Raw genomic sequence first — 27,087 nt, forward strand, 5'->3', positions numbered from 1 at the left:
TCAAACTCCTGCTCCTGCTCCTGCTCCTGCTCCTCACGTCCCTACCAAACCTGCTTTGTTGTACTCGTCCTTAACAGTAAATGGCAGCTCCATCTTTGCAGCTGCTTGTGCCCAAATCCAGAGTCATTCATGACTTCTTTTCTCTCACAACTGACATCCAATCAATTAATAAATTCTGCCTGCTTTATCTTTAAAAAAAAAAATCCTGAATTTGACCACATTTCTGTCTTTACCACTGTCATCCTTGTCTAAGCCACCATTTTCTTTCGTCTAGAATAGATGATTGCAGTAGTCTAACTGGTCTCCCTGCTCCTACCCTTATCCTTCTACAGTCTGTTCTCCCCACAGCAGAGTAATGAGTCAGATCATATCACTTCTCTGCTCACAGCCTTCCAGTGATTTTTCTGTCTCACTCAGAATGAAAGACACAGTGTTCATTAGGGCCTATAGAGCCCTATTTGAACTGGCAGCCTTGCACACTTGCTTCACACCAATTATGCTTGAACCTCAGGCTTTGTATTTACTGCATGTTCTCTGACTGGAATAATTTTCTCCTGGAATTCTGAATAGCTTCTATACTCATTTCCTTAAGGTCTCTGCTTAGATGTCATTTTATCAATGAGGCCTTCCTATAACCTTTTATGAAATTTAAATAGCAGCCGTAACATGATCACAGGGGACATTATCTTTGCCTCTTAACCTGCAGTTTTTAGCAGAGCCCCAATCACACATGATATGGAGCCAGAATGCCTGGTTTGAATTTGGCTTTGCTGCTTGCTGTGACTTGAAGCAAGTTTTTTAACCTCTCGGCTCTTCCGTTTAATCAACAAAAATGTTGAGATACTAATAGTATTTACCCAGGAGAGTTGTTATGAGAAATAAATGAACTTATTTAAATAAAATGCCAGTTACATAATATGTTCACATAATGTTAGCTATTACTGTCATCTTCACCACCATTATTAATTATCTGCTCCTCCTATTAGAGTAGAACTTCTCAAGATCAGGGAGTTTGTTTCAATCACTGCTGCATCGCTGGTGCCTAGTGTGCAGTATGTTCTCAGGAAGTATTTGTTGAAGAAAGGAATCCCTGCAATAACCCTGGAAGTAGCTGTTTCTTATCTACTTTTTACAGATTAGGAAATGCAGGCTTAAATAAATCAGTGCCTCAAGCCTTTTGACTCCCAAGTACAAGGAAGTTAAGATTGTTTTAACTATGAGGAAGTTTGGAGTGTACTGTCTGGAAGAGTGAGACCATTCTTAGGGGTCAGGGATTCTCCTACAAAGTAGGTGTTCCTTAGATATATATAATTTTAACTGAAAACTAAATATTAGTGGAAAAATCCTAAGGCATCTAAGGAAGTTAGGAAGCACAAAAAGTTTCAGTTCTGGTTTTTTGTTTTTTTTTTCTAAAGTTTCAGTTCTTAACAAGAAAAGGTGTTTGTTTCTTTATGTTTGGATGGGACAAACTGAAGAGCTAGTAGAATAGTTCCTTGGCTTCTAGAAAATGGCACAGACTACTAGCAAAGAAATCTATCTTTTCTCTGGGGATGGCAAGAGAAATTTTCTTAGAAAAGGTGTTGCTTTCTAAGTTCTGAAAGTTTGGGTTCTTTAACTACGTACAAATGCTAGGATATATTCTAATCCCTCAGGTTACAAAGGATATATATATATATTTCTTGCTCTCAAGAAATTAACAGTGTATAAGGGAGACATTTATACAAACAATTACAGTGAAGCAGTACTGGCAACATACTGCTATAGAAGTGTGCATTTAAAAGTGTGGGTACCAAGGGCACATGATGGAAAGGCAGATAAAGAAACTTTTACAGAAGCATTTAACATTTGAGCTAAGTCTTAAAAATTAAGTCTGTGTCTACCCAGTAGATGTGAGAGGGCAGATCAGGGGGGGCCTTGATGGCCTTGTCAGCAGATTGGATTTTATTCTTTAGGCATAATGGGAAACTGTGGGAAGAACAGAAGGACACAAAGTAACTTTGACATGGTGAAATGTATTTAAGATAGTGGAGGAGGACAGAAACCTTTCCAGTTTGAGTCACATGGTCAATTAAAGTGTTCCTTGACTAATTGTCTTTTCAAAGGGAACAGAGTGCTAAAAAAACAATACCACCACACACACAAAAACAAAGGGAGCAGAGTAATAGAGTGCTTTCCTAGAGGTAGGGAATAGATGTAGAGGAGACATGTTCCCCCGCCCCCCAATCCAGGAAGTGTCTTTTTCATCTCACCCACCTTCCTGTAGCTGCACTGTTTTGGAGGATTCCAGTTCCTGAGTTGATTCTTCTCTCAAGTAAGATGGCGCATTTGGTCATCAGAATGGCTTGAAAAATTGGGAACTTATGAATTAGCTTCTATGATTCTCACTTCTACCTGTTATGTAACACCAGGAAGAGAAAAGAAAGTAGAGGGGAGCTGATGGGCCCAGGTGGTTGGACTTTCTGTAGAGAAGAAAGGCTGTGTGTGGCCTATCTATGTGTGGCCTAGAAGCCAATGTAATCTCTGACAAATTACCTCTGAGCTTTATACTTCCTCTATTGTGGCTTACTTGGATCCTTCTGGAAGCATTCATTTCCTTTGAAATATTGTTCTATATTTGATAAATAAGCAGACCTGAGATTGAAGTCATGGTTTTATCATCCAGATCATGGTGATTTCTGTTAGGGAAGTGGTCAGTTGATAACCCCAGTCTATAGCCGTTGAGCATCCTGGTTCTGGCCTTAACTCCAGGTCTTAATATGGCCGCGCTTACCTTAGATTCTGAGAAAACAGGCTAGGGCTTGCTGGGAAAATGCATGGCCAACTCTGCTTTAAAATGGAAAGGGAACAGCCACCAGGCCTTTGGGATTTGAGGACTTACCCAGATCCGGAGTGAGCTCATATACTTTCTGAGGAAGGAACAAACTCAGCCTGTGCTCAGCCAGCTCAGATGGCCTGTTGGAGTGACCCTTGGTAACAGAGCTGGTCTGGTGGCCCTGGTGGCCCTGATCCTGCATGCAGGCTACTTTGGAAAGGCCAAAAGGTGACTGGAATCCCCAGGCAGACCTTGTCCTTTGGTCTAAGTAGCCAAACCTGGTATGTCCTACATCAGGGGTCCTCAAACTTTTTAAACAGGGGGCCAGTTCACTGTTCCTCAGACCGTTGGAGGGCCGGACTATAGTTTAAAAAAACACCTATGAACAAATTCCTATGCACACTGCACATATCATATTTTGAAGTAAAAAAAACAAAACAGCACAAACACCTGCATGTGGCCCGCGGGCCGTAGTTTGAGGACGCCTGTCCTACATTATAAAAGCAGGGGCCAGCAATATAAGATTCTGGGAGCTGGGCTTTGTGAACTGCCCAGTTCAGAGCACCTCTCCCTCTCCTCCATGTCCCTGGAGGTTTGCTGGCATTTTCTTTGGGTTCCCTGCTATAGGACTGAACCTACTAACCTCTCTGCCCTTTTTTTCTGCTCTTTCTCTCCTTGCAGAAGGAAAGCGAGGAGCCCTTCAGGTTGTGTGCCTGGCCTTTTGGGGCCTTTTTGTTGTATATTCTCTACCCCTCTCTCCTGGCACGGGGTGTTTGTGTGTGTGCGCCGAGTGCACATGATCTGTGCCTCTGAGCTTTGGCTGGGCAGATAGTCTGTTTTTCCCAAAAGCAATGTGTGTGTTTTTCCTAAAAGCTGTGTGTGTGCATGCTCCGTGCTTGTGTGTGCTCCTGCAGACATCCCTGGAGCACGGTGTGAGAATCTGTGTGCCAGCATGGTGCACATTCAGTGTGGCATGTGTGTGCTTATATTTGTACTCAGTTTGGCTCCCCCAGACACTGATTGCCCTCCTCCTCTTCTACTTTGTGTGTCCATTTTCTACTTGTTGCTGTGCCTGGCATATGCTGTGAACCCTCTCTGAGCCCAGCATGCATACACTCTTTGTATTTGAGTGCAGGTATTGCTGCAGGCATTTTGTTCCTCTTGCCTGTGGCCCTAAATGTGAATGTGCTTCTGAGCAGATTTCCTGGCCTCTTGTGAGCACAAGCTTCCATAGACCTGTGATGTGGTTCCCTTATGCCATGTGAATGCATACTGTACTAATGCTCTGTGCCTGCAAGCACTGGTTCTTGAAGACTGTGAGGGTTTGCTTTGTCTGTGATTTGGGCCCTAGTGAACACTGAATCCTCCCCAAATGGGTGTGCGCACAGGTTCGATAGCCCTCTACAGAGCAGAGTCCATGCTCACCTTATGTTTCCCTCGGGCACAAGTTATGTCTACGAATGTACCTCCTGTAGGTACTTTGTCTAGATCTCCTTTCACTCCCCTGGCCCTCCTTCAGTGCCCTGTGTGTGCATGCTGTGTCTGCAGGCTTCTGTAGACCTACTGTATCCCTAAGCACAGGAAATGTGTATGATCTGAGCCAGTGAACCCTGGCTCCCAAAGACTGTGCCTTTGTTTCCTTAAGCCCAGTGCTTTCTGGCAAGCGTGTAATTCTAGGTAGGACATAAAAATCTGCTCAGTACAGCAATTGTTTTCAAAGGGAATAGAAGTTCTGCTTGGTAGGACCTGGGGACTTAGGGATGGCCACCATTCACAAAACAACCTTAGGAGACTTGTTTCAGCCACTTCTGGCTGCCTTTTGGGTCTGGCCCGTTCTTTACCAGGATCCTACCCACAGGCCAGGATAGACTTGATTAGGGCACAGACAACCTGAGAAGGGTGTTACTGAGAAGAGTCCTAAATCCAAAGGTCATTTTGAGCTGACCTAAGGTAGTTCTTGCCAGCTTTTACCTCATCCGTTAACCTGTTATACCTCTCCCTTTTCTACTCCGTCTTGCCTCATTCAATCTATAACTTCTCCCATCTTTAGCACTCCCAAAACTGCACCCCCTGTCCAAAGCAACCTACTTCTGCCTCCCTTGTACTGGAGCTCATTTGTTCCGGGATAGTTAGTGAGAGCCCAGGTCTCAGGTGGCAGGGAAGTTGGTGGTGGTGGAGGGGAACAAGGTAGGGCAGGAAGCCCCAGACTTGCTCGCACTGGGTCCTTGGAGCCTAAACAGTATTTGCCATTGGTTCCCTGGAGAGCCCTGGCAGCTTTGCAACTCTGTACACTGCCTGAAGGATTTGCTTTGGGTATTCTGGTACAGAAACCTTTAAAAATTGTTTTCGACCTGTTTCTTCCTTGAATTATTTGGTGCCTCAATGTTCAACTTCTCATTAGAGAACTCATAAAATTTACCAGAGTGATCATCCAAGTGTCTAACCTTTCTTGGATTCTCTGGTAATATAGAACTTATCAAATGTTGAGTGAACTCAGTGTCAATGAGTTTGGGCTTCAAGGAACCTAAGCTAAGTCAAATCATAAGATGAGAAGAATTTAGAAAGACCAGGTCTGACTGTGGCAGCCAAAGGAATTTAGGGATATAACTGGAAGAAGACCAGATTCTATATGAAGTTGTCTTTTTGCCTCAGTGAGGCCTGGAAGCCTAAATGGATCCTTTTCCAGGCCTTGGTTACTGTTACATATACTAATGGGTTGTGTGTGTGGTGGGATTCTGGCAGCTCTCACAGTTCCAGTAGACTTTAGCCCAGGGATTTCAGTGACCTTGGCCTTGTATCCTTCCTGTTCATTTGGGAGAGGGGAGATGAAGTACTGCTCATTTCAGCAACCTGCTTGTTGCCTTTGGCTCGTCAGGGCATTGGCTTAGACATCAGGCTAGCTATGTCACCACTTGGTGTATGTGACCTATACTCCTTTGAGCTTCCTACTTTACTGCTCACTGCCTTACCAAAGAAAGATGGCAGTCTCCCTTCTTTCCTAGGATCTAACTTTTTTCTATCTGTTTTTAAAGATTCCAGATGATGGCGACTCCTCTTTGCCCCAGTGGCTCCCAGAAGGGTAAGTGATTCTTGCAAGGTTTCTGTGGATCTTGTACAGACTCCCATGCTGCTTTTAACTTTTCCACTGGGAAGAAGGAGAAACAACTTCATATGCTTGATCCTGGGGAAGGAAGATGTTCCACTGTAGGGATTGATTGGTTCTCTGGGTCAGAGGAGAGAACTCTGCAAACTGATTACTTAGAGGCAAAAGAGAGAGCTTTGCCAAGTGGTTCCCTGGAGCAGGGGAGAGGGTTTGAGGGCTCCCCCATTCTTGCCTGTGGAATTTCTGACCCATTGCATAGGGGTGATTATTCTAGGTAGAAGATAGCAGTAGCTGATTAGATTTCTCCCTGGGCTCTGTCCTGCTTTAGCTGTTGTGAGTCACCTACTTGTTCCATTTCCCTCTAGTCAAGACATAAGTAGCATCCCTTATGAGCTCTGTGTGTTCTGTCTGTGCTTCTTATCTGGGAGTTTCAGACCCATGTGATTGCAGCAGAGAGTCATTTTAAACTGCTCAACTGCTGCTTATTCTTAAGAGAGAAAATAATTGAAGTGCTTCTCTACCTCCACTTCCCCACATGTACTGCCAATTAATTATTTGTCAGGATCTTTCTTCTCTCCCACAAAGACCTTCTGACATTAGAATTCTCAGTGGCTGCCTCCTCTCCCTCATGACCAGGGGAGAAAAAAGATCAGATCATAACGTTATCTGTTACATTTCTACGTGCTCCTTTTCCTTGTGATTTTTCTTTTAAATCAAGAGTTAATCATGTGAATGAACCACCCTTCTTTTGTCAAAAGTTCATCTATGTTGCAAAAAACTTCATGTCTTACGTGGTATATATTATAGTTTTTAGAATTAGCCACAAACTCGTGGCACTAGTTGTTTCTTCAACAGCCCTTCTTCAGGGCTTTAGCTTTTTCCCTCTAATAATTGTAAAATACATGCATGCCAATGGAACCTATCTGAGCTGTTTTTAAAGGGAGCCATGCCGTGATTTTTCTAAATGCCTCCCTATTGTCGTCTTTCTTCCCTTCAGCTCCTTGGAAGCGGCCACAAGTTTAGAACTTCCCTAGGTCTGGTAGTCTCATTGAAAACAAAGTTCACTGCCTGTACTCAGGAAGCGACTTTATTAGAAATCAACATATCAGGTTGCCTGTTCCAACTCCTGGCCTCGACCCAAATTGTGGCTTCATTTTTTAAATTTTTTTATTTTTTTGGCCTATATTGCCGGCAGTACCTTCTTATTCTTCGGAGATATACCCCTTTTCAGACCAGCTGTGGTGTACAACCCAGCCACCTCACATTTCCCACCTCATTGCTTTCATTAGAACCAAGTGCATGAGTTCTTTTCATTGAGACTAAGAATGGCAGCTTCCAAAAGGTCAGTGAAATATTGTAATTCATCCCCCTCATTTTACAGAAGTGACACCAAGACCCCAAAAGAGGAAGGGATTTTGGCAGAGGACATGTAGAGAGTTAGTAGAAGAGTATGGGATAAAATCTGGGTTATCACAATGTGAAAATGGTGTTCTTTGGGGGACATTCTCTGTATTTTTATTGGATATTGTTATGGAAGAACAGACAAAGAACAATAAAGTTAATAAACATAGAAGAAGTATAAAAATTTTAGAAATCTCCAGCTATAATTTTTTCTTGGTCCCTATTGATGTGTCTGTCCATAGGGCTAGACCAGACACTCAGAGTTCTTTCGCTGTTTCCTTCTTAAATGGTCTTTTAGAAGTCTCCACCCACCCCTTGCCTCCACTTGATGATGTGGGCTCCTTTCTCCATGGAGCCCCTTTTCCTCAGGGTGGAGACGATCTCCTTGTACATGTCACTATTTGGTAGTCTTGCTCACCTAGGCAGCAGCTCTTCTGTAGAGCTATTCCTATGGGCTCTGTTCTAGCACAGGCCAAGGAAGGCTTATCTTTGGGAGCAGTGTCTCTGGCCTGAGTGTAGAGAAGAGCCCTCTTAAACCATCAATTCCCACCTTGCCTTATGGAGCATAAGGTCCTTCAGGTAAACAGAGTTGCCTGTCACTATGGGATAAAAGAGCTCTAGGTCCTTGGCTAAAACCATAGAAGGAGACAGGTAGGGGCACTCTGAGAGCAGATTCCATTGCTCATCATCCCATGGCTTTATTTCCCTCACTTCCTGTCTTCCTTACCCCCCTCGAAAGCACATCTTCCTCCAGGGAAAAGATGAGCAAGGAAAATGGACAGGATTAAAGGTTCTGACATATTTTCTTCCCTCCTCAGGCCAGCAGGAGGGCTCTATGGCATCGACAGCATGCCAGATCTACGCAGGAAAAAGCCACTGCCACTTGTCAGCGATCTGGTGAGTGAAACTCTTGTGCAGGCTTAGGCTGTATCCTTGGGGTATCCCCCATTGGACCTTGGTAATCTATCAAAACTGGTAGTGGTCCATTTAGTGACAAGTATTGGTCTGAAGAACAATCTTTTCTTTTTTTAATTTTATTTATTTCAGAGAGAGGAAGGGAGAGGGAGAGAGAAAGAGAAAAATCAATGATAAGAGAGAATCATCCTGCATGCCCCCTACTGTGGATCGAGCCCATAACCTGGGCATGTGCCCTGACCAGGAATTGAACCAGGATCTCCTGGTTCATGGGTCGACACATCCACTGAACCACACCAGCCTGGCAGAAGACCAATCATTTAAAGACTTACTGAGACTTATTGATGGCTTTAGTGAGACTTTATTTTACCTCACTCCCTACAGAACCCGAGGTTCTTCATGAGCTCAAGCTCCCACCTGGAACATTGAAGGCTTAGGCCCTCAAAGCTGGGCTCTGTGGTTATCTTCTAGGTATCTAGTTCTTCTGGGTATCTCTACAGCCTTTTTTGATGACTTAGAATGGAAACTGCCTCTAGCTCCGACCTAGATCATTGAGCTTAGCATGTGATGAGCATGGCTGGTATAACTTCTTGGAGGTCAAGTGATAGTCTCCTCCCAAGACATAGGCTTTCTAGACTATCTCCGTGCCCCTAGTTCTTCTTAGTGTCTGTCACTGAGAGGTAATGATTAAAATTTGTAGAATTGAATTGAAATGGGATTAGGAGTTAAAGCTGATCTCAGGACCTCCAGGATGATCAGAAACTCCCATTTTGGGTTGTACGTCCTGAAGCAGGATTAGCTCAAGGAATTTTCCATAACAGAGTGGATAGTGGGAATAGAGTGGAGTACAGGCTCTCCCAGAGCTCTGAAACTAGATGTTCAGTAAGACTTTTACCCTTTTCCTTGTTACCATTTCTGCCCCCTTTTCCTCTCCCTATTCAATCTATGTTTCTGTCCACCTCTTTTCTCATTTCTCCTCCATTCTCTGCTGTTTTTTCCCTGACTAGTTTCTTTCTCTTTAGTTAGCCGAATGGAACTATCCTCTGCCATTTTCTCTTAATCTTTTTTTCTTTTCTTCTTTTTTTCCTATTATTGTGTATTTTCTTGTTTCTTTTTTTCCTCCTTTCAAATGCACCTCTTCTCCCATCACTCCTCATCATACATTCTGATGCTATCTCTTCTTTATTACTGTCTTTCATTGTTTTCTGTCTCCCCTTTTTTCTCTTCTTTCTCTTCTCCCTATTTTTTCTCATTCTCTACTCCCTCTTGCTCACCACCTCCACTTTGCTTAACTGTTTGGATAGCAGTGTCTCATTCAGTTCTTATTTTCCCTCCTCCATCTTTTAACCTTTCCTATATTTCACTTTCTGGCATAACTCTACTAATAGAAGCTCTAGGCCTTACACCTAGGCTACCTGTCGAATTGAAGACAATTCCATTGAATAGAGGCAGAGAGTTTTGGAATGTGTTCCCTACATTGGACTATACGGAAGAAACTCTCAGTTTCCTCTGAAGGTGTGGTGTTTTTTTTAATAATGACCTTGCGGGAGCTTTAATATCATGTTGTTCCTTTTTCTGCTTTCCTCTGCGCAGGCAATGGTGAGTGTCTCCAGAGCCCTTTCTAACCACTATATGAATCCAAATCTCAGACCACTTGGCCCCTCCTAACTGTTCTTCCTGCTTAGACTAGTATTTTTATTCTGTCCGCCCAGTGTCCACTGCATTAGGGAAACCATGTGCCTCTTCATGGGCTGCCCCTAATGCTTGGGCTTGGCATACACGAGGCCCCTCTATACAAGAGACAGGCTAACTGGGTGCAGCCCTAGCTCTCATATTTACCCCCTTGCCCTGCTTGATTTGACTGAGGGTACATTGCCCCTTTTACTTTCGTAGTCCCCTGCTCATTTGAGCTGCTGACATCTAAAGCCACTTGGGACTGTGTGGGCATGATGTGGTACCAGGGGATAGATGATAGCATGGAATCGTTCTCAGGGATGGCTCTTGAATGTAACTCTGACAGAGTTGTATGTTTATTCTATTCTTAATGACCTACTTCCTACTGTAATTCTAAACTTTCATTTTTCTTTGCCTTTCTATAAACAAGGGGTAAGATACCTTTGGATGATAGGTACCCTGAGAGAGGTGCTATTCTAATATTGTTAGAACAGTCCTCTGAGGGCCTTGGGTTTTGGATCTTAACCTGAGATGCTGTTATCTATTACCCATGGGTAAAAATTGAAGGCAGTAAGTTATAGTCAGTTTGCTTTGATCACTGAAACTCCCTTCCCAGGACTTTGCCAGTCCTTGGTGGTAGCCAGGACTGACAGTAGGTCTTCTCTTACAGTCATTGGTCCAGTCCCGGAAGGCAGGGATTACTTCTGCAATGGCTACTCGTACCTCTTTCAAGGATGAAGAGCTGGTAAGTGACCTTTGGGCTTTCATGAATCCACTGGCCTAAAGATCTAGCCATCCACTGGTGATCATCTCTGTAGCCATACTGATTGGGAACTCAACAGTGTTGGGCATACATCGTTAATGGAATAGATAGATAGCACTGGGTCTCAGTCTTCCACACTGGGAAAGGCAAGGAGTAAGCCCAAGTCTCATGTGGGAGTATGGACCACTGAACTTGGGATATTATAATGGGTCTAGAACCCTCTGTTTCCCAAGAAAGCTTGAATGCTGGGGCAAGGCTCAGAATCAGTATTCAGGTCAGACCTGTCTTTCATGACCTGGAGCACACGACATATGGGGGCTTCTTCCTGCCAGGCTGGACTATGCACTGGGCCATTCTAGAGAATCTTCTCTGCTACTAGAGGGGAAACCATGGTTTTGATTGCCCTACAAGGTCTCATTTCTGGTATCTCCCACCAGAGACCTAAAGTCACTGGTGGGTAATGATATGTATCTTTCAGAAATCCCATGTGTATAAGAAAACTCTGCAGGCCTTAATCTACCCCATCTCGTGCACCACACCCCACAACTTTGAAGTCTGGTCTGCCACTACCCCGACCTACTGCTATGAGTGTGAAGGCCTGCTCTGGGGCATTGCCCGACAGGGCATGCGCTGCAGCGAGTGTGGAGTCAAATGCCATGAGAAGTGCCAGGACCTGCTCAATGCTGACTGCCTACAGCGTGAGTGCTCTTGTGGGATGAGGGGTGGGAGCACGGGCGGCAGGGCCTCTCCAAAGTAATCTGTCACACAAGAGCTAGGACAGCTGGACGGCATTCCTCCAGCCTACCTGATTCTGAAGCTCTTTCCTTTTCTGAGACTGTCGAGTCCTGAGTCAAGGTGCATTGCCTTTCCAAATAACCAGTTTTATAGTACTTTCTTAAGCACCTTTAGGAAGAATTCTTTGAGTTTTCTAAGGCTCTTTGGTGGAACTAGAATCTCTTCAGGATTCAGATGATCCCAGAGGCTGCACTTGAGTAGTGTACACACCACAGTGGCCACAGTTCCTAAATGACTAGAGCATGTTTAGTCGGGGACCAAAACGAATGAGGAAAGAGAATTCTGTGAGAGGAACTCTCAGTGTTAGGCCTCAGAGAGGAACTTCCTGAAGTACAGACCCTAGGATCCAGGGAAGACAGCATTTATTCCTTGCTTATGGATGCAGCTTTTAAACAACAGTGCCAGGGGCAGAAGTTTCAAATGGCAGAGGTCCCAGAGGAGAATGTGCCAGAAACACAAGGCCCTGACTAAAATGTGTTGTTGTTTTTTTTTTTTTTTGCTACCTTCATGGAGTGGGGGGTGCAGAGGAGGGGAGGAGAGGAGCAGGAAAAACAAAATTTCTGTCTTGTTGTTGTTTTGGAGGTGGTGGCACCCCAAGTTCTTGTCTCTTTGCTCTGGTCCTGCCGGACCCAGGGGTGGGGAAGTGGGAAAGTATTTTCTCACCCCTCCGTGTCTCCCAGATGTCATTCAGAGCCAAGCCATAGCAACAAAAGCTTTAAGGATTATGGTAGGAGAAGGGAAGGTCACCTTTAGACTCACAAGCCTTTCATTATCTCAAGGAAAGATATGTGACATAAAAGGGACCCAGGAAGAGGCAGGCCTCGAAGAATAAAATATCCTTTGAAAACATAAACAGTAAAATCTCAGACTTGCTCTTAGCAACATTTCTTTCTGATACATCTCCTCGGGCAAGGGAAACAAAAGAAAAAATTAACAATTTTTGGAACTCTATCAAATTAAAAAGTTTTTGCATAGCAAAAGAAACCATCAACAAAATTAAAAGAAAACACACTGAATAGGAGATCATATTTGCCAATGATATATCTGATAAATAGTTAATATCCAAAATTAATGAAGAACTTACAAAACTAAAAAAAAAAACAAAAAAACCAACTGCACCCAAACAATCCAATTAAAAAATGGGCAGCCCTAGCTTGTTTGGCTCAGTGGATAGAGCATCAGCCTGCGGACCAAGGGTCCCAGGTTTGATTCTGGTCAAGGGCACGTACTGTGGTTGTAGGCTCCAGCCGGGCCCTGGGCACGTGCAGGAGGCAACCAATCGATGTGAAACACATCGATATTTCTCTTGTCTTTCCCTCTCTCTTCCACTGTCTCTAAAAATCAATGGAAAAAATATCCTCGGGTAAGGATTAACAATAACAAATAATAATAATAATAATACTAATAATAATAATGCTTCTACCAAAACAATGTTCATCTATGCAGTATAGTAAATATCATGTCTGAAATAAAGAGGATAAAGAGCAGATGATAATCATTTTAAAAAAATGGGCAAAGGACCTGAACAGATACTTTTCCAAAGAGGACATACAGATAGCCAATAGACATAAGTAAAAGATGCTCAATGTCACTAATCAGAGAAATGCAAATTAAAATCACAATGAAGTATTACCTCACACCTGTCAGAATGGCTGTCATAAATAAATTACCAAAAATAAGTGTTGGCAAGTATGTGGAGAAAAGGAACCCTGTGCACACTGTTGGTGGAAATGCAGATTGGTACAGCCACTGTGGAAAGCACTATAGTGTTACCTCAAAAAATTAAAAATGGAACTGCCATTTGAGCCAGCAATCCCACTTCTGGGAATATATACTAAAAATCCCAAAACACCAATCAGAAAGAATATATGCATCCCTCTGTTCCTAGCAGCATTATTTACAGTAGCTAAGATATGGGAACAGTCCAAGTGCCAATTAGTAGATGAGTGGATAAAAAAGCTGTGGTACATTTACACAAGGGAATACTTCTTGGCTGCCAAAAAGAAAGGAAATCTTACCTTTTTTTTAAAGCATGGATGGACTTAGAGAGCATTATACTAAGTGAAATAAAGCAATCAGAGAAAGATAGGTACCATATTATTTTACTCATATGTGGAATCTAATGAACAAGCAAAATAGAGACAGATTCAAATAGAGAGCAGGCTGTTAGCTGTTGAGGGAAGTGAGTGAGTTGGGAGCCTGGATGGGAGTGGGTGGAGGGGTTGAGCAAAAAAGAAAAAAAAAACGAGAAAAAACTCATGGCCAGGACAACATTGTGATGATTGCCAGGGATGGGTCGGGGGAAGTGGAGGAGAGTATAGGGACGATAAATGGTGACAGAAGAGACTTGACTTGGGGTGGACACACAATATAGTGTATAGATGATGTGTTGTGGAATTGTGCACCTAAAACCTGTGTAATTTATTGTCCCTTCAATAAATTCAATACAAAGGAAAAATAAATAAAATACCAAAAAAGAAAAAAGTGTCCTCCTTTGAAGAGCCCTAAATTTATGCCAGTGACATGAGTACAGTAGACATGAAGAGACTGGTAGAACAAGTAGGCAGAAGAGATGGGGCTCTGAAAAGACGGTCTGAAGATGAATGCTAATGATGACTTTGCCCAAACCCATCATGAGGGGTTGACAAGCACAGGTGCCAGCAGGTCTTTGCTTTAATTGCTAGCAGCCAAGTGGGCTGCTTGCCAGAAACCTTCTGAAATGCTGCTCTGTAGCAAGAGTGTCGATTTTCTTCTCAAGGGCCTTTCAGAAGTTCCAATCCAAGGGCGTAGCATTGCATAGGGTGTGCTAAATGGATGCAGCCCATATTAATTTTCATTTATCAGCAAGTATGTTCTGTCTAAGGTATCTGTGAAGCACATAGTGTACTATAATGAAATGCCCTTTTGTGGGCCTCACTGGACAGAAAACCTGCTTGCCATCCTCCCACGGTTAGGATGCAGATGTTGGCCTTCCTCCCCTCCCCGCCCCCCTTAGGTTTTGTAGTAAAGGCCTAAGCCTTTGGAGAATAGAGAGAGATAAGAATCAGTCTGCAGGGCTGATAAAGCTGGAGGATGGTTTCTGAGAAGCCTGGTTGATGAAATATACTGGAGGAGTCTGTGTTCTTTCATAATTCTTAGGGCAGCAGGGAAAGTCTGCTACTCTTTGAGATGAGTTGGCTGGGGTCACAGCTAGTGATGATGGCCCTTGCCATCCTGCCAAGATAATAATGATGATAGTAATAGTAATAGTGGCCATTTATTGAGTACCTGCTAGATGCAAGGCATTGGGCTAGATGCTTTATACATGTTGATGTAATGCTTCATAGCACCCTGAGAGAAAAGTGATGTTTTCTTCTCTTAAAAGAAACCAGTTTACTCAGCTACCAGTACTGGAATCTGGATTTGAACCTAGCTCTATCTGTTACCTACTCTGTCTGGCCATACTTTTCTCACCATACCACACTATTTTCTGACATTAAAGGCACTGGAGCCATGGGACAGAACTTAACTGTGTGCTATGACCAGTTCTGGGGTCTATATCCTGGTTTGGAAGTTGGATGAGATTGGTGGAGTTGTCATGCCCACCCACCACCCCTCCATAATAACTGAGATATCTGTTGGTGATATTTGAGCCTTAGACTTGAAGGGTATCTCTCTCAAACCACCATCTAGGTGGAAGAAAGATAAAGCCAACTGCAGACTGAGCTACACTTTTTTCTTTTTTTTTTTTAATGAAAAATTCAATATACACAAAAATAGAATAATATAATAAACCCCCATAACATTTATCAAGTTTTTGCTACCCTTTGAATTGCATTTTAAACTTCAGCAGGCCTCATAAGTGATGAGCTTTTCCCAGAGATATCCCAGTCTTCCTAAGCTTCTTCCACTCCTCAGTGACCTCTCCCAGACTCCATTCCTCAACCTGACCCTTAATCTTATAGATGGCCTGCTGGTTATCTTACTTTCTGTCTCTGGCCATCCTTCAGGGGCTGCAGAAAAGAGCTGTAAACATGGAGCTGAGGACCGGACCCAGAACATTATCATGGCCATGAAGGACCGCATGAAGATCCGAGAGCGTAATAAGCCTGAGATTTTCGAAGTTATCCGGGATGTCTTCACTGTGAGCAAAGTTGCCCATGTGCAACAGATGAAAACAGTGAAGCAGAGTGTACTGGATGGCACCTCCAAATGGTCGGCCAAGATTACTATCACTGGTGAGTAGGCCAAAGTGTAAGGAGACAGGAAGCACTAGGTTATGGGGAGGAGCCTAGGGAAGAAGTCAACTGAGTGTGAGGGAATCAAGGGGCTGGGAAGAAAGAAGGCAGAACTGAGGGAAAGAAAGAGGGCCTCATTATTCATCACTCCTCCTCTCCTAGGAGGCTGGGAGAGGTAAGACTGGCACCTGCAAACAATGTGAATGGTAACAGAAGGATTTGGTAACAATCTGATATTATGGACTTGGTTAACAATCAGGTAATACAAGAGCTGGGGGTGAAGGAGAGGGGACTGGTAAGAGATCAGGAAATAGTTAACCAGTGGTTTATTATATTAGCTGGGTAGATGTGGCTGAACGGTGCACCTATCAGAGGCGGTAAGGAAGAGTTTAGGGGTAAGTGGTCAGTTAGGGTTTTGATGGGGAGCTGAGATTCTTGAATTAGGCTTTGAAGGAAAGGCTGGTGGCTTGGGACTAAGGGTAGATCTGGAGGAATTTCTGTGCAAGAAGCAGAGAGAGGCTTTTCTAAGATGGAGAATGTATGAGTCGTGCTTTGAAGGATTTCTGACTTCTGGAGCATACTTTGAAGTCTCCCCTATGTATTTGGGTTGCAGTAGTGTGTGCTCAGGGTCTGCAAGCCAAGGACAAGACAGGATCCAGTGACCCTTACGTGACTGTGCAAGTGGGTAAAACCAAGAAGCGTACCAAGACCATTTTTGGGAACCTGAATCCAGTTTGGGAGGAGAAGTTCCATTTGTAAGTCACAGAGGTCTTTGTCTTACTGGTACTATGTATGTTTGGGGAGCAACATTAAATCCTGTTATTCTGGGCTTGGCCCCTAAGAGGGATGGGGCAGAGGCAGTGGAGAAAACCCATTTCTCACATGTTTTAATTGGGCAGCAGCCATTTATTTCTGTTTTTCTTCTCATGGTCTGTTGTATCAGGGTTACTTTACCCAAGCCCTATATTAACTAGGCTTATTAATGGGAATCCTGGGCACTTCATACTGCATTTTCTAGCATTAGAAAGATTTTACTAATCTTTCTAATATAATAAACCCCCATAACAGTTATCAAGTTTTACTAATTTACAATATTACTACTGCTCAGTTACAGAACCAGGGACTGACCACCCTCTTGTGTACCTCCCAGCACTGCTATCCTGCCTAGGAAAGGTTAGGCTATTCTGAGAAATGGGGAAGAAATGTTCTTGTCCTACAACTGGATATTTCTGGCTTGAAGGAATAAATCTGCAGTCTGGAGGAGTTTCCATTTCACCTAAAAGGGCTCTGCTTTTCTTTCTGCCTCAGCTTCCCCCATTCCCACCCCAACTCCCACCCCCACCAATTTTTTTTCTATTATCTCACTTTATTAGACTACTTTATAAGATAGTTAAGAGATGGTTGTTGAAAGCTCTAGTCTAGGATTTGGACTAATGTCTGGAGAATCAAGATGCTTTGTCACACCCCTAAGGCCCAGGACCAGTACTTGAAGTCTGGATGAACAGGCTGGCCATATAGAGACTTTCTGATGGCTCCTTGGAGAACTCATGTGAAAAGGGATTGATTGGGGCCTAGTAAAATCACTCTCCAATCCAGAGGCAATAGTTACTGGGGGATCACTTGGTTCTTTGAGAATCTGAATGGTTCTTGCTTGAATCCTTCTTATGATTTATTCTAAATGAATTGACTCTGCTGTCAGTTTTCCCACTTTTATCCATTTCGTAAACTATTCATCAAGCCCCTATTCTGTACGAGACACTGTACATGATGTTTTGTATCTAAAAATGAATAAGACAGTCTCTGGCTTCAAGAAGCTCATTGTTGGTTTGTTATTTTATCAGTACACCAGTAGTTATACTATTATATTTTAATGCAAAGATATTATGAGAACAGAGAAAGGAGCAGCAAATTTTGTCAAGTGCAACTTTTGGGTGAGGCAACAGGACCCAGAAAGCAACTGTTTGGGAAAGAGGTGGAGGGGGCCGGGACCTGGGCAAATTCCCTCTCCAAAGCAAACACCATAGAGGAAATGATCATTCAAGTGTGTATTAAAGAATGATAGAAGTTCACCAAGCACATATGTAGATACATGGAGGAGCTAGATAGAAAGTTAAGCAGATATGACAAGGTGGACATACCATGAACATTAACACCTTTACTAACTCTGGAGAGGGAACTAGCAGCTGCTTCTTAGGGCTCTGTAGCATCTGTCCAGCTGTTTTCCTCTTGGTGCTATTGATATAGCTAGCTGCACAGGAAATCAGAATTATCTCTGATTATTCTTCTTTCCCCTCTCTCTTTTTTTTAATCCCAAGGCAACAAGGACTGGATAATGGTATATAGAGCCACCCAGGCTGAGGAATAAAGAGTCATTTGCTGTGATAGCTTGACTCCCTTGGAACTTTAGTACCACTGTTCTCTAACTCCTTCTCTGCCTCTGTAGGGCTTTAAGTGTAGTTGATGGAGCTTTGGGAGGGAATTGGAATGGGGGCTGCTGGGTCTGTCCCTAACAGAGCCTGCCTAATTCTGTCACAGTGAGTGCCACAACTCTTCTGACCGTATTAAGGTACGTGTGTGGGATGAAGATGATGACATCAAGTCGAGAGTAAAGCAGCGGCTAAAGCGAGAGTCTGATGATTTTCTTGGCCAAACCATCATCGAGGTTCGGACACTGAGTGGCGAGATGGATGTCTGGTACAACCTGGGTGAGGAAACAGGACCAGAGAAAGTTGGTGGGAAGGGAGAGAATGAATGAGGAACTTAGAGGAAATACTATCTACCAAAACTACCACTCAATTGCTAAAGCATACCTCTCTGCAGAACCTGCCTTCCCAGTAGAGAACTGACCATGGGTAGAGATGGGGGACAGAGGAATGGGTGTGGCTTGAACTCGCTCTGCCTGGACATTCTCCAGATTTCAAGAAGCCCTTTAATCTTCATACTCATCCCAGTGCCTTTAGCTCCCTATTCTTCGAATGGAATAGGAGGATTCCTATTGGGAATATTTGGGGTGTTTGTGGACTATGTGGTCACTGGAGTGAGAGTTCACCCTGTTAGGTGAACCCTGGGGTTAGTGCCTCCTTTTCATTGGGTTAAGCCAGAGTGTGAACTGTCCACGCTGTCTATAGTTGCATTCGTGTCAATTTCCATCTTCTTTTCTTCCTAGAGAAGAGGACAGACAAATCAGCTGTCTCAGGGGCTATTCGACTACAAATCAGTGTGGAAATCAAGGGGGAGGAGAAAGTTGCCCCGTATCATGTGCAGTACACATGTCTCCATGAGGTGAGCCAGCCTTGGTAGATGGGGTGCCAGAAAGCAATGCTGGGAGGGGCCTTTGATGATGAATAGGATTGCTAGATGGTTAAAGATTTGGAGCCTGTTTTTCATTTTACTCCTTGGCTTACTGTGCTACTACACAGCCCAAGTAACAGTCCCAGCCTCAGTTCTCTTTCACTCACAGCCTACTAGGGCCACAGGGGAACTGAGCGATGACTTGAAGGACAGAATTTCTGTGAAACCCTGCACTTTACCACCAGATTTTTAAAAATCTATATATTTAACTCCTTCCTTTGCTCTGTCTCCTGCAGAACCTTTTTCGTTACCTCACAGACATTCAGGGCAATGGAGGAGTCCAGATCCCTGAGGCCCGAGGAGACGATGCCTGGAAGGTGTACTTTGATGAGACTGCCCAAGAAATTGTGGATGAATTTGCTATGCGCTATGGCATCGAATCCATATATCAGGCCATGACGTGAGGCTCTCCTGGGGTTTTGGGATGTGGCTACTAACCGTTGGGGTTGCTAATGAAGGCACACTGATAGGGTAGACAGGTCCTTAGCAGTAATATGCATTGATTCATTGCTTCCCTGTCTGAGCTAAGTGAGGTGTGTGTATGCCCCAAGGCAAAGAGGGTATGTCAATGACTCAGGAAGAAGGTACAGTAGGTCCTCAGGTTACATCGGAGATCCGTTCCTACCGCGAGAAACACAATTTTCGCTGTAAGTCAGAACCCACCTACATAAGCACCTATGTCACTCACATGGAGCACATACACAGCAGTAATGAAGTGAAACAGTAAAAAAAATTTAAAAGAAAGATAACAATTCCTGACCTTTACTTGTGGTAAATAGATAATAAAAAACATAAAGCAGCCGAAACCGGTTTGGCTCAGTGGATAGAGCGTCGGCCTGCGGACTGAAAGGTCCTAGGTTCGATTCCGGTCAAGGGCATGTACCTTGGTTGCGGGCACATCCCTAGTTAGGGGGTGTGCAGGAGGCAGCTAATCAATGTTTCTCTATCATCGATGTTTCTAACTCTCTATCCCTCTCTCTTCCTCTCTGTAAAAAATCAATAAAATAAAAAAATAAAAACACACAAAAAAAACCTCACACACCTTGATTATTAAAAAAAAAAACACATAAAGCACATATGTACATACGTCGAAATGACGGGACTTTTTTTTTTTATAAGTAAATGGGAGATTGTGATGTAACCATGAAATGACATACGTCGAGTCTGGCATAACCTGAGGACTGTCTGTATTTGTCTGTCTACCCCAGAGTTCAGACATAAGAAGGGAAAAGGGCACGGGAGGGTAAAAGACAAACCTGCCTAAACATCACTGGCCTGAGGAGATAGGGTATGTGTGCTCATGTATATGTGTGTGACAGACCAGCCTTCTTCGATTGGCGTGGATGTTGGAAAGGGCACTGAACTGTAGGGAAAGCAGCTGGAGTTGACCAAGATTCCTCCTCTAATAGAAATTCCCATCTACTATGAGAAGTACAGTTTGTCTATTGGTGAGGCTGCACAGGAAGCAGCCCTAGGTAAGCAGAGGGTAACTGTTGCCCAGGCTGTGCTCATTTATTCTGAAATTTTATATTGCATTCCTTCTATGTGCCACACATTGTGCTAGGTGCTGAGAACACAAAGCTGAGTAAGATGGGGCCTCTGTGCTGGGGGAACTTATTCTAGCAGGAGAGATAGACCAGTAAACAAACAATTACAATACAGTGTGATAAGTGCTGTGATAGAAGTAATCCCAGGGTATTATGAGAGCATCTGCATTTTAGGGGAGGCCTGTGAAGGAAGCCATTAAAGAGTTGACACTTGAACTAAATCTTGAAATACAGAAAAGGAGAGAGGGCACTTTTGGTAGGGCATTTACTGGTGTACTCAGATACTACAGAGCAAAGAACATTCAAGGAATTACAAGAAGTTCAGTATAGATGAAGAGAGGTGAGCAATGAGGTTTAAGAATGGCCCTCTGACATTCTTACTCTGTTCACTCACCCTGGATGACCTTATCCCAACCTGTGACCTCAACCACTACTTTTAGAATCAGGATTCCCAGGTCACTTTCTCCAGATCAGGCCTTTTCCTGAATTTCAGATCCATTTTCAGCTGCTTCCTGGGTATTCCCATAGGCATTGTAAATCCATTCTGCCTAAATTCCAAATCAACACTGTCTTCACCCAATATGCTTATCTTCCTATATTCTCTACTTAAGTAAATGGTATGATTTTCTATGTAGTTGTCCAAAAAAATTTAGCAGTCAGCCTAAACTTTTCTTTTTTACTTACTACTGTACCTTTAAGTCCCAACATCCAATTTCTAAAACCTCTAGTTTCTATCTCCTAAAAATGTTTTTAATCTATCACTATTACTATAGCTCAACAATAATGATAATGATGATAATAATAACTTCTATGTAGCATTTCCTTATGTGTCAGACACTGGTCTAAGCATATTATAAATGTGAACTCATTTAATACTCATATCAACCCTATGACACAGGAATCATTATTGACCATTTTACAGATAAGAAAACTGAGACATAGAGAACTTTAAGTAATTTATCCAAGGAGAGTGAATGGTGGGGGTGAGATTCAAACCCACAGTCTGTGCTCTTAACCATTTTTCTGTTCTATTTAGTGCTTTATTGCTTCTTTTCTGAATTATTGCATTAACTCCTCAACTGATCTTTCTGTCTTATTCTTATCTTTGTCCAAGTCTTCTCTTTCCAATTTATCATCAAAGGGACTTTTCTGAAAGACTAATCTGATTACACTATACTTTTGTTTAAAAATTTACTATAGCATTTAGGATAAACTCTTTTATTATCTATTCTCTACCTACTTCTCTTGCATTTCTTGGTGTTCCTCTATCAGACACCTTAACAGTAGCCAAACTATTGTTTCCCAAATAAATCACTCTGTCATGAATATATTTGTCTTTTGCATTTTCCCTTTGTCTATACATTTCTCCATTTGATTAATTCTTACTAATCCTTTAAGACTTGTTTAAACCATCTCTTCTTTTTCTAATCCTTCCAGTCCCGAACCATTCTGATTTAGGTGATTTTTCCTGTATGTTTCTACAGTGTTTCTGTAGCACACCTTGAATTATTGACTTACTTTCTAATACTTTCTCTGCCTGGCTATCTTATCTTTGTGGGCTTTTAAAATCTTTACCTCAGGTTTATTGATTTTTTTTTATTTTTTATTTTTTTAGAGAGAGAAGAAGAGGGAGAGACTGAAAGGGAGGAAGGGAGAAAGAATGGAGGGAGGGAGAGGTGAGAGGGGGAAGGGAGGAAAGAAGGAAGGAAAAGAAAAAGGAAGAAAAAAGAAAGAGAGAGAGAGAAACATGGATTGCTTGCCTTCTGTATGAGCCCTGACTGAGAATCAAACCCACAACCTTTTGGTGTATGGGATGACACTCCAACCAACTGAGCCATTCAGCCAGGGCTGGGCTATTACATCTTTGGATTCTAGTACTTAGTATAGGGCCTGGCACATGGTAGGCATTTATTGAACGTGTATTTGAATAAATAAACTATGAAGATCCTTTTATATCAAGGTGATTGGAAGCTTTTTACACATCAGTGAGATCTTTTAATTACTTGGCTTCCCCTGCAAGCCCTGAAGAGTCTTTGAGGCTGGGGTGCTGTTTTTCAGGCACTTTGCATGTTTGTCATCCAAGTACATGTGTCCTGGTGTGCCAGCAGTGATGAGCACCTTACTCGCCAACATCAATGCCTACTATGCCCACACAACTGCCTCCACCAATGTCTCTGCATCTGATCGCTTTGCAGCCTCCAACTTTGGGGTGAGTGTGATATAAAATATATCTACCCGTTATCAATTAATAAAGTTTGATTTTTCATGGTCAATACTGTAGAGTTGGTTGATGAGCCTAAAATTCAGATAGATGCCACATAGATAGGTGAATTTGTTTCCTTATGAGTATGCAGACTATGCTGATAGACTATTCTTATTTCATTATGGATATGTTGACTTACTAATAGACTCTCCTCAGACACAGATAAATGAGAGAAAAATAGCATCACTATGGTTTGGGGGCACACCTGGGCTCAGGTAGAACCTCTCTAAGCCAAGAGTGTGGCTGAATCACCATGTTCGTTAGTCCTACAGGTCCACAAATGGATCTTTCTTAATATTACTCAGTCTCTCTCTGACAGATTCATACCACTTAAATTCGTATGAGACTGTTGCCTAAGCAAGGATATCAGTGTATACTCAGCCTATCACTTTTCTAGTGTCTGGACTGTTATTTTTCTATTCAGGGTGGGCCCTTTCCTATGTTAGGGTACTTGAGAAGTTGAATCTTTACTCAGAATGTCACCTGACATAACTTCAATATAAACTAGATGAAATATCTTTGACCCACCACAAAAATGACCTCTTTAGGCATAAAATCACTGATACCCCCAAATCCACTAGGTCTGTTTATGGACCTAACAACTTTTTCTTGTTATTAAAGTGAGTCTTTCTATAGATGAATTAATATCATTGATTAAGCCTTTGTTTCATTCTGTTATATCCCATTATATGTTGACTTAATATCCAAAGGTATCTATATATATAAAAGGCTAATATGCTAAGTGTCCCTCTGACCAGTTGCTATGATGTGCACTGACCACCAGGGGGCAGACGCTCAACGCAGGAGCTGCTGTGATGCGCACTGGCCATTTATAAAGAAATGGCACTGTGGACCTGGTGCCGACAAAGCAACACTGGGCTTCCCCCAAGTGGGACACAGGCCCCGCCACCACCCCGGAGCAACAGCCCACCAAATCCCAGCCAACGCTGCCAAAACCCCATAGTGCAAAATGCGGCCTATAGCCCAGCCCAGCCCAGCCCAGCCCAGCCCGAAATGGTGGCTGTGGGCACTGGGTAATGACATCACGTAGCAACGCCCGGCTTTCTCTCCCTAGCAACTAGCCTCCTTGGAGTTTCTTCAGCCCAGGAACACGTCTTGCTTTACAGCCAAGTGCAAACATTTTACACTTTAACCAAATGTCTGTGAAGCGTTTTCCCGTGCCTCATCTCATTTGATCCTCAAGTCCTGGAGTAGGTAGATAGGAGACTTGGTGGAATCCTGTTTTCTTTTCATTAGCCAGAAAATGGAGATTTAGAAAGCTGAGAAACTTGAACTGATTGAAAAGAAGTAAGAAATTGTGGACCTTGAAAATGACTTCAGGTTTTCTCACTGCACAGAATATAGTCAAACACTGTTGTAGTTAAATGTTTTACCCTTTGTTCTCCCAGTGTGATCTACAATAATAATCTGCTTTGCATTGATATTTACTGCTGTGTTGCTGACAATTACCTGACAGAGAAGTTGAGGTGCTTCAATGGGCTGGAAAAAGTTTAGCTAAATCAGAAAGCAGGTCTAATTAAGCAAGTTTACCTTTAAATATATAAAGCTCTCGCTGGTGCCAATCACATGTGTGTGTTTCGATCTATCATTGTCAATCGTGAATTTGGTTGACACTTCTATTATGGAGAAAGGGCAAATAGCCATATTAAAATATTTCTTCTAATTAATTTCCTTTCAATGTTCATGAATTCATGCATTGGGCCTCTAGTATAATACAATTAATCTATGCATTTTAGGAGTGCTATGCGCACAGACTATAGGCCTTTAAATCCACATTTAATTATACCTTTCCTATAAAAATCAACTATTAAATTAGTATATGTTATATAAACTGAGGGAAATGTTGTAGATGTAGTTTAAAGAGAAATCCACTCAAGACAGACAACCTGATCACCTTCCAAATACATTACTCTTTCTCTCTCCCAACATTACTGCTGGGCTGTGACTAACTCCTCTGAGCTACCCCAAGATAAGTCAGGAGACCACAGACTAAGGAACAAGTTGGAGAATGTTTGGAGTTTCCCTTTATTTGACTAAGATGAGGTAGCATTTCAAATGGATGGAGGTGCACTCTCTGGTCATCTCCTATTGACTCGTGTATAGAAAGAGCAATTTTCCCTCCCAGGGACTGCCTTTCCCCTTGCCAGTGTGAAAAGATTGCCCAGTTTGAAACAGCTGCTAAGAGATGGAACAGAGACCATCAATTTTATTTCTCCCTTACATGTTGTTATTCTCCTCATGAGGAGAGATGGGATGTGATGTGTCCCCAACCCAATGTCTCCTCCTCACCCAGAGGTGGTTCAGTTTCTTTATAGTTTTAGCGGCTCAGAAACAGATTATTTCTCTTTTCCTTTTTTGCTTCTCACTGTCAGAAAGAGAGATTTGTGAAACTCCTGGACCAGCTCCACAACTCCCTGAGAATTGACCTCTCTACATACAGGGTGAGTGAGGACATGGCTGTGGGGCCGGGTAAGAGATAATATTAGCTCAGTCTAGAGAGACTGTACGCCAATCTTGGCTGTAAAGATTGAAGGCAAGGAAAATTGCTCTGCATCATCACATCCATGTGCATGGCCAATGCCACCGACACCTGTGGTTCTGCAAACTCCAAGGACCCTGCAGTGTGTAATAGCAGTATGTGTGGCTGCTTTTTAAAGACAGTTGACTTTCCAACCCCACTCACTTAACTCTACCAAATTGTCTGATGATATTCTCATTAGGGAGTCTCCTGAGGATAATCTCTTCTGGAAATGCCCCTTTAAAAATTAGATAATTATGTTTCCTTCTTGCATTATTCCATATTCTCCTCATTTTTCAGGGGAGAATCCAGCTAAGGGAAGAGAGAGAGCAGCTTGGCTTGGGCAAGTAATTTGTAGCAGAAGTCATCTCATTCCTAGGATGGAGGGATGAAATAGATATAGTAGGAGGGTAGGTACCTGGAACGGGCAGGACAGGGAAAGGGGCAGGTTTTCAATTCTTCCTAAGTTAAATCATCTTTGAATGAATTCATTACTTGCTTTAAAGTGCTGTGAATTTCCAGGACAGGCAATATATCCACATTAAAAAGTAAGTATAAAAATAACCTCAAAGTAAAAAAAAATAAAAAATGAGGTTTTAATGATCTGTACTTCTAGTGCCCTCCATTTGCATGAATAATGGAGAGTTGACTGTATATTTTATAGTTGGCATATAAGTAGCTATTTGAAGGTTTAAATAAGTGGTTTTTGGCCTCCTGGTGCTTACCACAGGCTGTGTGCTTACACTGACTGTACAGAAATAGGAGGCAGAGTAAACCTGCCCCATATACACCTCAGCTCAGGCTCTTTGTCTGGTCTGAATTGTGAATGGGGAGACATTGAGGGAAAAAAAAAGTGGTTTTTAATATGGGGAGTGGCTCAACATATCCCTTCAGCTGTCATTGGCAGCTTCTTCCTAAAACTCATGTCAAAGGGAATGAAGTGAAGCATGGCCAGAACGTCCTAAGGAACTCATTCCAAAAGCAATTCTGCTCAGAGCTCTGCCATCTGCTAGCTCCAGAACAGAGGAATAGCTGGAGCCCACTGTACAGGAAGTATAGGTCTTGGTCTGGAGTGTGGCTACGCTTATATTCCAGGATATACAGTTAGATTGTAACTTTTGAAGAACTCACTATTTGGGTGTAAGAATCTTCACCCAAGAAAAATGTGTGTATGTAAGTGTATGTGTGTTTGTGTGTGTGTTTATTTGTGCAAATGCACACATTGCATGGGAAGTAGGGTTTGGCGGGGAGGAAGCATTGCTTTCTGGGCTGGGGATTATTAGCCCTTGTTTTTGGCAAAGGCCTGTCTATCTCAATATTACAGCTTTTTTGTCCATCTCAACTAGGAAAAATTCCAATGTGTAGCAGTTAGGGAAGTTTTTTTATTTCATTACTTCTGGAAGGGAAGGCTTTCATCTTTCTCTGTTCCTTTCTTGCATTTGCTTGATTTACAATAGAATAATTTCCCTGCTGGGAGTCCTGAGCGGCTTCAAGACTTAAAGTCCACAGTGGATTTGCTGACCAGCATCACTTTCTTCAGGATGAAGGTAAGAGATGAATTGGTCTGGGGACTTGGCCACACGGGTATGGAAAATAAGAATCATTTGGCACAGTGTGAGGTTACAAGAATCATCTCCTCTAAGCCCACATTTCCGTACATTTGTTCCCTGGGTTACTTTGATGAACACAATGGATCAATAAGGAAGG

The 27,087-nt window shown here is 42.8% G+C and overlaps 1 protein-coding gene and 1 non-coding gene across 4 annotated transcripts in view; both read left to right on the plus strand.

The window, feature by feature from the left end:
• UNC13B (unc-13 homolog B) overlaps positions 1-27,087 on the plus strand; it is a 147,326-nt gene that overhangs the window by 106,748 nt on the left and 13,491 nt on the right. For 2 of the 3 annotated variants that reach the window (XM_028146130.2, XM_054726888.1), the window contains exons 2-14: positions 3,494-3,516; positions 5,845-5,891; positions 8,135-8,213; positions 10,576-10,650; positions 11,147-11,366; positions 15,453-15,680; positions 16,294-16,435; positions 18,216-18,385; positions 18,847-18,962; positions 19,268-19,431; positions 22,637-22,787; positions 25,235-25,303; positions 26,838-26,927. In XM_028146130.2, coding sequence (XP_028001931.2) covers positions 3,494-3,516; positions 5,845-5,891; positions 8,135-8,213; positions 10,576-10,650; positions 11,147-11,366; positions 15,453-15,680; positions 16,294-16,435; positions 18,216-18,385; positions 18,847-18,962; positions 19,268-19,431; positions 22,637-22,787; positions 25,235-25,303; positions 26,838-26,927 — 1,574 coding nt within the window. The remainder of the gene's footprint in view (positions 1-3,493; positions 3,517-5,844; positions 5,892-8,134; positions 8,214-10,575; positions 10,651-11,146; positions 11,367-15,452; positions 15,681-16,293; positions 16,436-18,215; positions 18,386-18,846; positions 18,963-19,267; positions 19,432-22,636; positions 22,788-25,234; positions 25,304-26,837; positions 26,928-27,087) is intronic. The other variant, XM_008141936.2, reaches the window with a different exon arrangement.
• On the plus strand, positions 26,089-26,220 carry LOC114231755 (small nucleolar RNA SNORA51). The gene has a single exon (XR_003617751.1). It is a non-coding gene; the product is annotated as a small nucleolar RNA SNORA51 (small nucleolar RNA).

This window comes from Eptesicus fuscus, chromosome 15 (genome assembly GCF_027574615.1).
Source record: "Eptesicus fuscus isolate TK198812 chromosome 15, DD_ASM_mEF_20220401, whole genome shotgun sequence".
Lineage (NCBI taxonomy): Eukaryota > Metazoa > Chordata > Mammalia > Chiroptera > Vespertilionidae > Eptesicus > Eptesicus fuscus.